A 16,423-nucleotide genomic window follows, 5' to 3' on the forward strand; every position below is an offset into this window, starting at 1 on the left:
CTTTGCCCATTTATCACTATATATTATATCCCTGAAAGTGACTAAATGAACTTTATATAATATAAAGAATGTTTTGGGCTGGCTAGGTGGCGCAGTGAGTAAAGTGCCGGCCCTGGAGTCAGGAGGACCCAAGTTCGGTTCCAGCCTGAGACACTTAACACCCACACAAAAATACTAGCCGTGTAACCTCGGGCAAGTTACTTAACCCCAATTGCCCTCCAAAAGGCAAAAAAAAAAAGAATGCTTTGGTGTTAACAGTTTATAAACACTTTCTGGGTATACTATGTAATGTAATTCCTTGAAAAGATTACCTTTGAGGGGCAACAATTTGTGGTAAGTATTAATACTTTTATAATTCCTTTTTAAGGGGTTAAATATTTAGCTTTTTATAACTGACACTTGTTCATTCTGAGGTAAAAGCTATAATTATCCAAAAAAAACCCAACAATACAATTGATGAAATCTCAAGCAACTGACTTGGTAACTATAATGTTTTGTAGTAACTTAAATATAATTTCAATTATTACCATATAGTAACTATAGCATCTCATATTTTTTTTATGGCAACATATTTTTAAAAAATTTTACTGAAGCTTTTTGTGTTTTATACCTATCATTTCCTGATAAACTTCCTCTCCTCACAAAAGACAACTCCTTTTAACCACCAAAAAATTCTAATATATTTCTAACCTTAGATTAATAGTATAAAAATTTGCATAGGAAAGAACAAATTGCTACATCAGCATGTAAATTAATAATTAAAAGAGAATAATATTGTGATATGCTGGGAAAAAATAGATTTAAATATTTCCCTTTCTCTTCACTCATACAGAAACCATCCTAACTTAAGCTTTCTAGAACATTATGATAGCTTCCTAATTGGTCTCCCTGTCTCCAGTCCCTTTCTCTCCAATCCGTCCTCTATATAACTGCCAATATAGTCTTTCTGAGGCACAGGTCTGATTTATTTCACTTCTTGCTCAAAAACTTTGAGAGGCTTCCTGTTCCTTATAGGGTCAAGTATAGATTTTTCTTAACTTGACATTCAAGACCTTTGATAATCTGGTGTCTACCTATCATTCTAGCCTTTTCATATATCCTTATCCTTTATGAACTCTAATGTTCTAGCCTCTCTGGATTCCTTCTCCAAGTTGAGTATAGTGACACTGGCTTTTCCTCCCATTCCTGGCATACACTATTTTTCACCTTTGCCTTTCAGAATTATTCTTTCTTTTATATCTCAGCCCAGATGCCACCTATCTTCAACACTTGCCTGATTTTGCCCTTCCTCCTCCCTCATTACCATGGTTCTCTTCCTTCTCAAGTTACTTTGTTTCATATACTTTTCTTTGCCTGTGCTGTTGTCTCCATCTACCCCCTAGAATATAAACTCCTTTAAGCCAGAGGTCCTTGCATTCCCAGCATCTAACATAGTACTTTGTAAGTATACACATGGTAAGGAAGCAGCTGGTGGCACAGTGGGTCGGACTTGGAATCAGGAAGACCTGTGATATTTACTAGTTTTCTGGCTATGGGCAAGTCCTTTCATCTCTGTTTGCCTCAGTTTTGTCAACTGTAAAATGGGAAAAGACAAATTGCACCTACCTCATAGGGTTGTTGTGAGGATCACATAAGGTATTTTTTAAAAGCACTTAACACAATGCCTGGCATGTAGTGGGTGCTATGAAAATGCTTATTTCCTTTTCCCCCTCCTTTCATGAAACTAAATTGAATTTTATACCTTTAGTAAGTTACTGACCTTTTTGTTCTCCTTATAAAACTGTGATCCTTAACTACCCCTAGAGCCAATCCATTTAAAAAAACATTTATTAGGCATCTACTTTGTATTATGGTAGACATTGGGTAACCTAAATATAGAAAAGATTTTTGGTCTCCAACCTCAAGGAAAGTTCAGTTTAATCTAGTTAGGGTATGATAATTAGATTGCAAAATCATTAGGAAAAGAAGTAGGGGAACAGGGTCCTATGTGAGTTTCTAGGAAGAAAATGTTGCCTAGCAACATGCACCACATCTAGGAAAAAGGTAAGCTTCAAATATAAACTCAAGTTTGAGAATCTAAGAGATGGTAAATAGTAGAGATACAAAAGTATTCTGCGGGGAGGATTTCTAGATGAAGTAGCTTTTGATTTGAGCTGTAAAAGCCATGTAGGAATTCAGTGGGTATAGGGGAGAGGGAGAAAATTTCAGACATATATGTGAGCAAGGCCGTGAAGGTTGAAACAGAAAGGGTACACACAGTTTGGCCCAAGTACTTAATAATATACAGAGAGATTAATAATATGAAGCTGAGATGAGATAAAATTTTAGAGGGCCTTAGATGTCAGGCAACAGGGAACCTCAGAAGAGTTTTGAGAAGAACAATATCATCCTCATCATTATCATCTTTAGAATAGCTTTTACATAGTGCTTTTTAAGGTTTACAATGCACTTTACAAACCTTATCTCTTCTGATCCTCATAACAACTCTGGGAGGTAGGTGCTGTTATTCCCATGTTATAGATGAAACTAATAAGGCAGATAGTTGTGTCACACAATAAGTAGTAAGGGTCTGAGGCTGGATTTTAACTCCGGCCTCCCTGATTCCAGGTCCAGTGATTTGTCCGTTGCACTACTTGTCCTTCTCCTACTGGAGGAGGAATAATAAAAAAATCAGGAGAACCAAGAGAATATGGTGTTTCTAATACGAGGGAATGAAAAATAACCAGTGGGTAAGAGTGGGCTTTTGTGTCTGGAGCTCTGGAAGGAGCAAAAAGAATAAGGATTGAAGAATGACCTGTTGGACTTGGTCATGAGAGGACTATTGGTGACCTTTAGAGAATGGTTTTACTTTATGACCTAGTGACCAGACTTTTAAGGGATTAAAGAGACAATGTAGTAAGGAAATGGAGTCATCAGCTATGGCCAGTTACTTCAAGAAGTTCAGCTGGAAAAGAGAGGATAGTAGTTGAGTAAGATAGAAAGGTCAAAGGATCTCTTTCTTTAAAAAAAAAAAAAAAAGAACCACAAAGACTTAAGAATGTTTGTAGGTAGACCAAAAAAAGAGCTAGTGAAGAATGGAAACTGATAATAAAGTGAGAGCTGGGAGTGGGGAGGAGGAATGATTGTTGCTACAGTGAAGTTTGAAAAAACTTAGAGGGAATGGGATCAAGGAACAGGAGGGATGGGCAGTAATTTTTGGAAGTTTCTAAAGAATGAGAAGGAAGTGCTGTCATATGGTCTTGGTCAGCTCAGTGAAGTAGGAAGTTAAATGATATACTATAAATGAGGGAAAGGACAAGAGGAGAGAGATTTGGAACAGGTGTAAGGAATGAGACAAGAAATTAATAAGGATAGACTAAGAGGATCATTGGGAAATGGTAAGGACCAAAGTGAGGTTGTATATCATTTTTGTGGTTGGTAAAATCAGATTTTGGGATTTTCCCCCTTCCATTAATATTCAGTAACCTTAGAACAAGAATGGAGAGAGAAAAGGTGGTCATGATCCTCTAGGGATAAGGATTCAGAGATTGGGAATAGTGAAGGTTTGGGGGTAGGTAGGTCAGAAAAAAGAGAAAAGTTATTCTTAGATAATTGGCCATTAAAATCTAGGTATAGAGGGGGACAGGGTAAAGCCAGAATTGGTGTGAAGAATAAGGGTAGATATAAAGAAAGTCATAATAGCAAACAGTGTAGAGAGTTATGATGAGGTAAGTTCTGATCATAGGTATATATGAATGTCAAGACCATCTGATAGAGCCATCTCCTTCCCCCAGCATCTCCCTGAGAGTCCATAGCATCTGGAATTTGGGGCAAGCTCTGACTTGCTATGCCTTACAAAGTCCTATGGGAGGGCTTTGTTTTAGAGATGAATGAGTTACCTGATAGAGTTTTTGGGAGCAAATTCATTATAATTTTTTGTTGCTATTTTTATTGTTACTCCTATAAAAGTAAAAATGTTCATAATGATCATCTGAAATAATTTGGTCAAAATGATAGGTACTGCTTCCCCGCCCCCCCCAGGAACTCTGAAGTAATCATTTCCTAAAGGAAAAAATCAAGACTTTTAGAAGTAATTGTGGTGAAAACCCTTTATCTATCTATATTGTTTTTTTCCCTAATGACTACTATTGAACCTTCCTGTTTATATGTTTTGTGTTTATTTTGGCATTTGCGTTATTTACTATAAAAATTGACATTACCAAATATTATAGCAAGTCCCCACCCGGTGTCAGTGACCCTTGTCATTGAAAAATTCACATTTTCTTAGGTTAAACAAATCACTGTCATATTCACTGTACGAATTTGTGATGAGGGACTGTAACCTACATGTCAAGAATAATTATAATGGGGGCAGCCAGGTAGCACAGCGAGTAGGAGCACTGGCTCCAGTGTCAGGATGACCTGGGATCGAATCCAGGCTCCAACACTTAGCACCTACCCAGAAACACTTGGCCGTGTAATCTTGAGCAAGTTACTTAACCCCCAAAAAAGAATAATTATAATGCATAGTGAAAGAAGGAAGCAGAAGGTCCTTGGCCTTTTAAAAATGTCTTCTACTAAAAGATTTCAGTATGGAAAAGACCAGTTGAACTTTATCCTATATAATTAAGTCTAAAAATTCCAGTAAGAGTTCTAGATTAAGTAACATTTACTTTTCTTATTAGTTTAATATTTTATTTTTCTTGATCCCTTGAAAAATGAATCCCATGGTGTTGTTTTCAGATGGAATTTTAAATTTCTATCCTCAAAGTATCACAGATATTGAGCCAGCAGTGTTTCTGGCCATTCATTTCAAGGTCATGCTTAATTCAGTTTCCTCATCTATAAAATGAAAGGGTTTGGACTATTATAAATAGCCTTGCTTTTTCAGTTTTTGATATTCTACAAGTCATTTTTATTAGTGCCTAGGTTAATATTTATTCTGGTTTCTATATTTTAAATTGAATGTTTGAACATTGTAGTTCAAACCCAATTTTGAAATTGTTTCGTAACTCTAAACCTAGCTATATAATGCTGGTAGACAACCTGCCATATAGATTGTGGCTCTTATGAGACTTCCTGCCGTTATATAATGAATGATAAATGTAGAAATCTGCCATACCGGCTTACTATTACTAGCAGCTGGCATCATAACCCATTAATTAGTTTTAATTTGGGGGGGGGTTGTTGTTTTTGAGGGGGGAAGGAGAGGCAATTGGGGTTAAGTGACATGCCCAAAGTCACACAACTAGTAAGTATGTTGAGTGTCTGAAGTCAAATTTGAACTCAGGTCCTCTTGACTCCAGGGACGGTGCGCTACTCACTGTGCCACCTAGCTGCCCCTTAGTTTTATTTTTTATTTATTTTTATTTTTATTTTATTTTTCCTTTTCGGAGGGGGGAAAACAGGGCAGTTGGGGTTAAGTGACTTGCCCAAGGGTCACATGACTAGTGAGTGTTACATGTCTGAGGCTGGATTTGAATTCAGGTCCTCCTGACTCCAGAGCCAGTGCTCTATTCACTGTGCCACCTAGCTGCCCCCATTAGTTTTAATTTCTAAACACTATTGAACAAGAAGTTACTTCTTGATCTCAGTAAAAATAAAGAGAGACATTTATTTGAAATGATCAAAAGATCAAGGGTCACAGTGCTAACTTTACTCAAAGAACACAAGACTCCTGAGATGGCATTTGTGAAATTCCAAACAATTGAGAGAATATGTGACTTGGCCATTGCTGGAGACCTGATCACAACTGACCATTGTGATAAAGTAGTATATTTGAGGACTGGGTAATAACTCAGGAAAAGGTTTGAGAACCTTGATGATAATTAAGTGATACCTGAAGATTTAATAATTTTAAGAATTAGTGGCATAAAAGGGACAACATTAGTGGCTACAATGTCAGAGAACAGGATAAATCCTGTAGTCAGTAAGTGATGACTCTTCTGCACCATTCGGATGACAGGTTGGAATAATGGCTCCCTGTCACATGAGGCAAATGAGTAAAGATGTCATTAAATTGTTGCATTTTATAAGTACTTGTTAATACAAAATAGACTAATGTCTAAATAAAGGATTGTAACCTAAGGAAAATGTTTTCCTAATTTAAAGAGGAAAACACAAATCTCACATAATTCAGAACATGCATAATATAAGAGCATCTTCAATGCATTTTCTTGATAGACAACTTTGAAATGTAAAATTTCCTCATTTTGACAGCCATTTGTTTTCTGTTTTATTTTCACAGAGACTAATAGACAAATCCAGAGTAACCTGTGTAAAATGGGTGCCAGGTTCGGAAAGCCTTTTCCTAGTAGCTCATTCCAGTGGTAATATGTACTTATATAATGTGGAACACACTTGTGGTACCACAGCTCCACACTACCAGCTACTTAAGCAAGGAGAAAGCTTTGCAGTCCACACTTGCAAGAGCAAGTCCACAAGAAACCCTCTCCTTAAGTGGACAGTGGGAGAAGGTGCCCTGAATGAGTTTGCTTTTTCCCCAGATGGAAAGTTCTTAGCATGTGTGAGCCAAGATGGCTTTCTCCGGGTATTTAACTTTGATTCAGTGGAGTTGCATGGTACAATGAAAAGCTACTTTGGAGGACTACTATGTGTTTGTTGGAGCCCAGATGGAAAGTATATTGTAACAGGTGGAGAGGATGACTTGGTGACAGTTTGGTCTTTTGTGGACTGTCGAGTAATAGCTAGAGGCCATGGACATAAATCATGGGTCAGTGTTGTAGCATTTGACCCATATACTACTAGTGTAGAAGAAAGTGACCCAATGGAATTTAGTGGCAGTGATGAGGATTTCCAAGACCTCCTTCATTTTGGCAGAGATCGAGCAAATAGTACGCAATCTAGGTTATCAAAAAGGAACTCTACAGATAGTCGCCCTGTAAGCGTTACATATAGGTTTGGCTCAGTAGGCCAAGATACACAACTCTGTTTATGGGACCTTACAGAAGACATTCTTTTTCCCCACCAACCCCTCTCCAGAGCAAGGACACATACAAATGTCATGAATGCCACAAGTCCACCTGCAGGAAGTGGTGGAACCAACCCAGGAAGCAATGGAAACAGCATCACAATGCCTGGAAATTCTGTGCCCCCGCCTCTTCCACGGTCCAACAGCCTTCCACACTCTGCAGTCTCAAATGCCGGCAGTAAAAGCAGCGTCCTGGACGGTGCCATTGCCTCTGGTGTCAGCAAATTCGCAACTCTCTCGCTACATGACCGGAAAGAAAGACACCACGACAAAGATCACAAGCGAAATCATAGTATGGGACATATAGCTAGCAAGAGTAGTGACAAACTGAACCTAGTTACTAAAACCAAAACGGACCCAGCTAAAACTTTGGGGACTTCTCTGTGCCCCCGAATGGAAGATGTTCCCTTATTAGAGCCTCTAATCTGTAAAAAGATAGCACATGAAAGACTGACTGTGTTAATTTTTCTTGAAGACTGTATAGTCACTGCTTGTCAGGAGGGATTTATTTGCACATGGGCAAGGCCTGGTAAAGTGGTAAGTTTTAATCCTTAATGCTGCATCAAGATCTAGAACTTGAATAGGTAGTGATTTTTTTCCCCCTTGTGGGAGGGATGGGGTATAAAATGAATGTTGAATGACACTTCTTTATGCTTAATGTAAAGCTAAATGCATCAGAGCCATAATTTTGGATACTGCATGCCATGTAATTCCGAATCATTTGACATCTTGCCATAGTACATTAAAAAAGGAAAATATATACAAATTACCAGCCAAGACAGTTATCCTGTTGGGAGTACATAGAGCCCTAAGGATCAGTTAGTGTTCCTATATTAGATTCTTGATTTTAGAAAAATCACAGCAATGTGGAAAAACAGTGATTTTAAAATGCTAAATTGAAAGTTTCTGCTTTGATTGAAGTAGTTTTGCTTAAACTCACTGACTAGGCTATTATGCACTTAATGAGAGAATGTGTTCATTTCAAAGTCACTAATTGTCATTTATAGTCAAATTTTTTTCAACTTGATCTTGAATATGGTTTATGAATCTATCTAAAATTTAACTTTAGGAACAAAGCATTGAGCAGTGTTGATATTCTTTTTACATTGTTATGGCAATCCATCCAAAGACAAGAGCCTTAATTTTTAAAACCCATCTTAGTCATTTTATGACAGAATTAAAGTTGTTTAATAAACATCTTTTCAAAGAAGCGGTTTGTAGCACTTTGCTTGAGATTCTAAATAGAGTGGTGGTCTAAGTATGTATACTGTACTGCTTAAGAGCCTATAAGGTGAAAGGAATGAATCATAGACTCAAGGAAGTCTGGCAGTCATCAAAAGTGCCTCTTTGTCATATATAAGCCAAGATAATTTATACCCAATACTCTGCTCTTTTTGGGGGGGGGGGGGGGGGGGGGGGGGGAGGTGGAATGGAGGGAAAAGGGAGACGCAAGTATTTTTGGTGAAACTCCAGCTTAGACTTAGAGGCCTCAGGCAAGCTTCTTAGCTTTGTTTTTATAAAAAGTAATATAGTCACAAAAGCTTAAAAGTACTGACTTTGAATTTGTTTGGATTTTGTTTTTACGCCCAAAGGAAGCAGGCAGAATTTGAGGTCATTTGCGGCTTGGGTATTTTTGTTTTGTTTTGTTTTAAATTATTTTATTTTATGATTCCCAGATGAATGTTATACACTGGTAAATAGTTTAGCTCTCAGGACTCTCATTTTGATATTGTTTCTAAATAAACAGAGAGCTACTGGTTTGGAGCTCATATGATTGATGGGTATCAAGGAGGAGAGAGTTGCTAGGTTTAATTTTCTCATAAAAATTTTGATGCTCAAGTCAGTGGACCCAAGTATTGCTTTAATCTACAGTATTTGGTTGTAATTCATAATGTACCGTGTCACTTATTTAAAGCACTTCTCTTCCGATATTCAGAATGGTAAAATTTATTCTTTTGACTGTATTTTGTCAAAATGACAACTTCCTGCTTGAATTTTTATTATTGGCATTAAGGTTTATGGTTATATTATGGTCTACTTCATTAAATCTCCAGATAATCAGAATGTGTATTTGTCCAAAGTTAAAATAGTAAATGAAATTACATTAAGTACAAATCTAATACTTGTATCTCTTGATGGACAATTTAGTTAAAGAGTAACTGAATGATGTGTTGTAGCCATTACACTGGTGCTGCCTGCAACTCTCAAAGAATTTGCTGGAATCATGTTTCATCCAGGCCTAGTTTTCTGCACATATAATGGCTGGATCCATTAACTTTATATTTATGAAACTCCTTAATGAAAAGTCTGTTTCTATTACCTTGTAATAGAAATAAAAATGTAATAAAAATAAAAATAGTAAAAATCATTCTTTTGTATTAAAGCCACAAAGCACTTTTCAATTGTATTTTGTTTTGTTACACATCCCAGAATACTTGTTCCTGAAAGGAAGGAATGTTAGTGCCCTATCTTATTAAATATAGTCCTTTGTTCCTAAATGTTAACTGATCCCCATAGGTGACTAAAGACAGACATTTTAGTAGATCTTTTCAACTTTAAGTTAGTCTAAATTTGGTTAGTAGAAAAGTAAATTAATAACTAACATCATGTGTGCAGTTTTGTGCACTGACATTTTTAGAAATCCTGTTTCAAATGCTTCTGAGACATTGAGTATGCAGTTTCAAAATTCAAGACTGGGTATTTATCCACTGTTGAAAGTGGTTAATCACAGGTAAGTCATATTCATGCTGAAGTTATCCTGGTCTTTCAAATTCTAATATATTATTGCAAACTGATATAAACATAGTGTATTTTTAGCATAATTTGGCTAGATGTTAACACCTTCAAGTAGATTGACATTTAAACTTTTTCCCCCCATTTCCCTACAATGAAACTAAGAGTTTCCCTGGCAAATAAACAGGATTTTTGTAGCTTGGGAATGAAGTGTGAGAGCAGGGACAGAGGGCTTTTGCCAAGAATATATAGCAAAAGGAACAGGCTGAAAATAAGCAATTAAAATTTCAATTTAATAAGAATTTTAAAATACATAAAGAACATGGGAGGGTTTGGATTTGGGGCTGGATTTTACATTGTAGTTTTCTTCCCTTTTTGCCTGTAAATATATCCTTAAGTTTCAGTATCCCATGTGTACTTTGCCATTTTAATTCTTCATCCCCCCTCTCCCTTGTTTGTGCTTTCTAACTTTTGATTTAGGAATAGGAATGGGGATAGAGTAGGCTCTACTATGCTTAGATTCAGCTAATGCAGAAGTATAGGTTCTTAAGGGGTCATTCAGCAAGTATTTATGAAAACACTATGTACCAGCCACTGTGCTGAGCATTGGAATAGAGAGAAGAGCAGACGTAGCAGATAACAACACCGAGTGGTCCTCACCTTTCCCTCTGACTCATTACCCCCTTTTTTTGACAGCTGTCAAAACATTCCTCTAATTAGGAGGACAGAATGCCAGATATTCTTCTGGACCAGAACTAATGTGATTCCACAAACTGCCCAGAAGAGAGTGGGATGGGTGGGTTTTTCAACATTCTCAAAAGTATTTGCAAAAGCACTAGTATATCCTAAAACTTAAGAGACAAGCTGGTGTACAGCTCTCAGATCAGCCAATTTCAGACCTTTTGTGAATTTTTTATTAGTTTTTTTTTTATCTTGAGCTTCCTTACTGGATATTTTCCCAAAGGTTTTTGTTCATGCCCTGTTAATGGGCTAGAGCATCTCTTTTGATAGAAATTTAGAAAGGAAAACAAAGGAGTTGATTGACAAAGAGGAAGAAGATTGATTGAAAAGTACATTCAATTGGCTTTTTTTCCTAACTAGACTATAAATATAAAGAGGTAATAAACACAGATAATTAAATGAAATAACTACATTTAATTAAGGATAGAGTGTGGCTTGTTTCCAACTTGACAAGAGTGTTAACCTTATGCACATTTTAGGAAAACAAGAAATGCTTTTTAGAGCTTTCAGTAGTCTGGCCAATAATAGTGGTAATTTTCAGTTAATTTGGCATTCCCCTTATCTTTTTTTGAGTCACTGTCTATTTCCATAGTCCAGTTTGATACTGATTTTTATCATGCACATAGGCAAGACTTTTATTCTTGGGGGTTGGGATATATTATGTGAAGTTAAAACTTAAAGCATCTTCTTTGATTCTCATGTTGCAAATAGGGAAGTTAAAAGTCTTATCATCTTACCTCCCTTTGTTTTGAAAGCAAAACTAAAAGACATTGGAAGGAATAGCAAAATAGTACTTTAAAACAAATAGCTTTTGATTACAATTTTACCATAATGGTTGGGAAGGTATTTTCATTTTCTTTCACTGTTTTTCTACATATCTTAGAACTTATACTAAAGAGAGAAATGTTATATAAATACTGCCTCTTGAAGCTTTTGGCTGGGACTGAGAAGATGCTGACAAAAGATGGACAGGAAGACTATAAAACATGAGGAAGTTGTAGCAAAGATTTCTCATACTTTTTACCTTAGAATAAAACTCAAATACCTTTAATAAATAAGGGGGGGAACCCAGAACTTTATATTTGTGGGGATATACACATGTACCTACAGTTCATACTTGAAAATATTTGAAACTCATTTTCTGTTGTCTAGCAGCCGAAAATGGATTCCTGGCATCATGTAATAGACCTTGAAAATTTGCTCTCAAATTGATTATAGTTATTTGTATTTATTTATTTGAAATTGTTTTCTTCTGCTCACAACTTCCATTAACCTCTTGACTTGAAGAAAAGTAGGCTTGGTTTCCATGTTGGGGCAAGCTTCAAGTATCACTTAGAAAAATGCCAAAGAGCTAATGAAGGCAGGCTGGCAACCTGCATAAATAAACTTTTCTTTCAGAACTCTGAAAATGAAAACTTGATAGTTGATTGTCCAGGGGAGAACTTAGCAAGCTTTTAACAACAAAATGCATGTGGTACAGTATCTATCATGTTTTATTGTAATAGCATTTTTTTTTCAGAGTGCTTAAACCATACCCAGGTACCCCATGCTACTGTAAGTGTTGGTGAATGGAAAAGAGCGGTTTGCCTATGTTTCTGTTGTAAAGGGGCATTTCTCTCTGACAGGTGATATATCTTCAGATGTTGGTATTTCACATTCCCAGCTGTCATATTTATTTCCCAACATGAGATTTTCTGTATAAGCCTCAGGCATAATACAGTTAAAATAAATCATTGTCCTATGATCTGGGTGACAAAGGTAACAGGTGAAGCTTCTGCAGTCTTATGTACATAATTGGGAGAGGGGAAAGAAAACCACTGCCTTGCTTATACCCTTCATTATCAGGCTAAATCAGGACTAATAATGATCATTTGTGACAGAGGAAAAAGCTTATTATTACTTCAATTAACAAAGCCAAAAATACAGCATGACCCAGTGATGTAATAAAGGATGCTTGAGAGTTAATAACCTCACTGGCGCTCAGCAGTTATAGAATTTCCCCCTATATTCAACTATGACCTTTGATACTTGGTTATCTGTTTTGAAACTATGGTATGCCTCTGCCATCAGAGAAATCTATTCAGTTGGTGTTATGAATATTTTACTCATTAATGCATATGTTACATGAAATCCAGGTCATCACTAAATTGCTATCTTACAACCTGAATGTGAATCTAATATATAAGATTTATCTTTTTTAAAAAACTTCTATATTCTTGGGTTTGCTCAAGACTGCTAATGATGATACTGTACAAAACCTGTATTAATATTTACCTTTAGTGAAAATCAAAAGTAAACTCAGATGTATTTTCTTTTTTTACATTTTCATCTAATTTCTTAAGAACTTGAATAAATTTCATAATGAGCCTTTCTAACATAAGATACTGGTAAATTAAGTTCTTAACTGTTGCAATAACTAATGAAACTTTAATAATATCAGTATTGTTGGGTTTTTTTAGTTTTTTTTAAAAAATCATGTTTCTGTTTCACACGACTTTGTTTTTTAGCTGTCCAACTGTCTTTATTACAGCTAAAGAACCTCACTAAATACTTGATAATTGCAAAATACTTTGGGGTTGTCCACTGTATTATGACATTAAATAAAATGTGTGAATTACAAATGTAGATAATTTTCAAGTCATTTCCCTACCTGAGCTTGAAAATCTGAGTTAAACCAAAAAAAAAATTTTTTTCCACACTGGGTAAAATCAAGGCCCTTATCAGTTCAATAGGAAAAAATAGCCACAAGCATTGTAAATACCACCTAGTTTATGATTCAGAATTTTTAATAGATTTACTTTTAAAAAAACTTGCTTAAACTGTATCAAAAATAATTTTCTGTGCTCTTTATGTGCAAAATCAAATACAGAGAAAGCTCTGTTGATTTAAAAAGTTTTGAGCTGTTATAAAAAGTTTGATTTTTATGATTACAGACTGAACTATCCTTTCATTCAAAGTTCAGTGATAATAGATTTTGTTCAATTTGATTTTACTAATCCAGACATGGGTTCTCTTCAGCCAAGCAAAAGCTGAAATGGAGACATTTTTATGTTTTGTTTTGTTTTTTAATTCTACAGGAGCTCTTTTCCTATGAGGATTTCCTTCTATAGCCTTGAAATAAATTTGTTTTGACACCTTTTCCAAGATACACACTGTATTAGAAGTAGCCACCTCCTAGAAAAATCTAGAGAACATTTCCATTTTAGAAACTAATGTATAGATAGGTAAGGAGAAAATACCCATTTTCATGGTTTTAATAAGCTATAGACAGTTATTTCTGTTATCTTGCTATGAAATGTTATCCACTCACTCTCAACAGACATAATTGAACTGGGCAGCACCCTGGGACCTCCATCCCTGAATGCTTCAATGCAGGAGTTCCAGGCCTACACTCACACAAGTCACCATCAGAGGTACCACTGAGGTAAGGGAAGGCTAGCATGGAGAGAAGAATAACTTTTCATGGAAATGAAATGCCCACTTTACTTTCATTATTCAATTTCATAAAATTTCTAATAACACTGGGCCCAAACATAGCAGTTGTAATCTCTCTAATATTTTTGTCTCAAGTCCCAGGTTTCTTTGGAAAAATGGCAAAATCCAAATTTGTCCCATCCTGAGGGGTGAAATGTTTCTTTTTCCTTGTCAAAGATCTAAAACCATGATATTTACCAGAAAATATATATTTGAGAAGCTCACATCTTCTGTAGCACTGTACTCTTTAAACAGTAGTGAATTCAGCCAGCCAAGTAAGCAGCCTAGCTTCTATTATGGCCCATATCTTACGCTCTTCCTGGGAGATCTTAGACCATAAGGTATTCTCAGGTGCATAGCTCCTACAAGTCTAGGCCTTACCGAATCCATAGTTACCATACACAGGTACAGTCCTATAACTCTGGTTCCCTGATATATTCAAGCTCTGATATTTAAGTTCCCATATTTTATTCTTTTCTTTCCACCATTTCAGTCACCAACAGCAGTATTATTGGTTGGCATAGCTAGCTTATTGCCTGTAAAGTGTTTTTGAACATCCATCCCCCTACCATATTCCCCCAATAGCACTTACTGTCCTTAGAGAAGTTTAGTAGGTTAAGGATTTATAATTTCATTGTTTTGGATCTCCCCACAGGCACCTCCACCCTCCAGATATTGACTAATATATCTTATTACTGGATTTTTAAAGAACTACTATAGCCAAAAGACTCATCACCCTATAGCCATCCTCATGAGGAGACTCTAGGTTGTTCCTCAACAGATGCAGTTCAGTACTAGACTTAATACTCAAAAGCTTTCCTAACTTGGGACATGAATTCCACTGCTGTGGTCTTTGAAAACATAGTCACTCTGGTAGGACTGTGCTAAAGCAAAGATCAAATCTGAACAAAGCTGCTTTGGAAATCTCTAAGACAGTACTGTCTGGAAACTGTTTGAAAAGATTTCATGAAATGAGAGTAACTATGTTCTTTGTACCTCCTTTAGCACTTATAGATGTCCCGATTAACAAACCAGCACTGATTGTCTAAAGACCTGCCTAGCTAAGTGTGAAAAGGCTAATCAGAGAGTTGACCATGGGTTGAAGAATTTTCTTAGCCGTAGTTTATAGCAACTAAGAAAGGAATGGAAGGAACTGCTGTCTATATTAGTGAAGAGAGCAACCATACAGATTGTTGAAGTTTGTGAAAGAGGCTAGCAGCTTTGATATTTGCTTTATTTTCTGTTTAGAGATAAGTTTGGGTGGTACTGAAGTTACAAGTTAAAAAACTTTGGCTATTGCCTTCCAGTATTACTAACCAGTTTATCACTATCTCTGCTAAAAGAAAAGTGGAAAATTTAAGCAAACATTTAAGTAATTACCTCAGTTTGTTTCATTTAAGGGTGCAGACTTATTTATGATAATACACTGAGTCTGAACAGTTCTGTACCTAATGGGATTAGGTCAGGTATGGGAAAATGAGAACAGCACTGGTCCTGGAGTCCCAGCTCTAATACTTGCTGACTATGAATGTAAGCAAGTCACTTTACTGAATTTGTTTCCCCTTCTGTAAAATGGGGATAATATCTATACCAACCTAGGCTAATGTGAAGAAAGCACTTTGTAAAAGTTAGAGCCCTACATTGTTATGTATGCCCTTGGTTAGCTTTAGATACATTTGTAAGGGGAAGGATCCCAGAGCTCACTCATTAGTCAGTATCTACATTGCCCCTTTGCCAATCATAAACTTTGGTTTTGGTATGGTGAACTACATAACTAAGTACACCTTCTAAAATTTCTCATTTATTTGTCATTTTGGAGAATTCAGCCTTCTTTGTTCAGTTTAGTTTACTGGGTGACATGGAGAACACAAAAGATGAGCCAAATATGACCCTTACCTTCAGAAACTTAAAATCTAGAAGGCAGGAATAAACTGTGTTGACAAATGAAAGCACATCACATAAGGTAAATGTGAAAAGGGTCATAAGACTACCATAACATAAAGTGCTACCATAACTAATAATAACAGTGGGATCAGTTGGGGAAGATAGATTGGGACTATAGCAGATAGAACTCTGAATAGTGGGCTAAGCAGTCTAGGCTTTATTTTTATTTATTTATTTATTGCTTTTTGGAGAGCAATTGGGGTTAAGTGACTTGCCCAAGGTCACACAGCTAGTTTTTGTGTTAAGTGTCTGAGGTCATATTTGAACTCAGGTCCTCCTGACTTCAGGGCTGGTGCTCTATTCACTGTGCCACCTAGCTGCCCCTGCAGTCTGGGCTTTATTCTCAGACTGGGGGAGGGAAGTAGACATTGGGAGTTCGCTCTCAGATCTTAACCTCCTTCATGAAGTCATTCTATATCAGCCCTGCCTGAAAGTAGATTTACCTTAAACACTTCCTCTTTACAAGAGCACTCCTTTCCCCAATCACAGTATACTATGTATCCTACTCACTTGTACACACACACACACACACACACACACACACACACACACACACACACA

General features: G+C 36.3%; 1 protein-coding gene across 8 annotated transcripts in view; it reads left to right on the plus strand.

The window, feature by feature from the left end:
- Positions 1 to 16,423, plus strand: part of WDR20 (WD repeat domain 20) — a 99,441-nt gene that overhangs the window by 72,968 nt on the left and 10,050 nt on the right. For 5 of the 8 annotated variants that reach the window (XR_011171488.1, XM_069103728.1, XM_069103725.1 and 2 more), the window contains exon 3: positions 6,227 to 7,507. Coding sequence is in view for 4 of the 8 variants with exons in the window: in XM_069103725.1 (XP_068959826.1) it covers positions 6,227 to 7,507 (1,281 nt within the window). In the remaining 4 variants the exon portion in view is untranslated. Of the gene's footprint in view, positions 1 to 6,226; positions 7,508 to 13,763; positions 13,869 to 16,423 lie in introns of all 8 variants that reach the window. The other 3 variants (XR_011171491.1, XR_011171489.1, XR_011171490.1) reach the window with 1 other exon arrangement.

Source organism: Petaurus breviceps, unplaced genomic scaffold (assembly GCF_028583685.1).
Source record: "Petaurus breviceps papuanus isolate PSGF00001 unplaced genomic scaffold, PetGlider_PUasm1.0 64, whole genome shotgun sequence".
NCBI classification, from domain to species: Eukaryota; Metazoa; Chordata; class Mammalia; order Diprotodontia; family Petauridae; genus Petaurus; species Petaurus breviceps.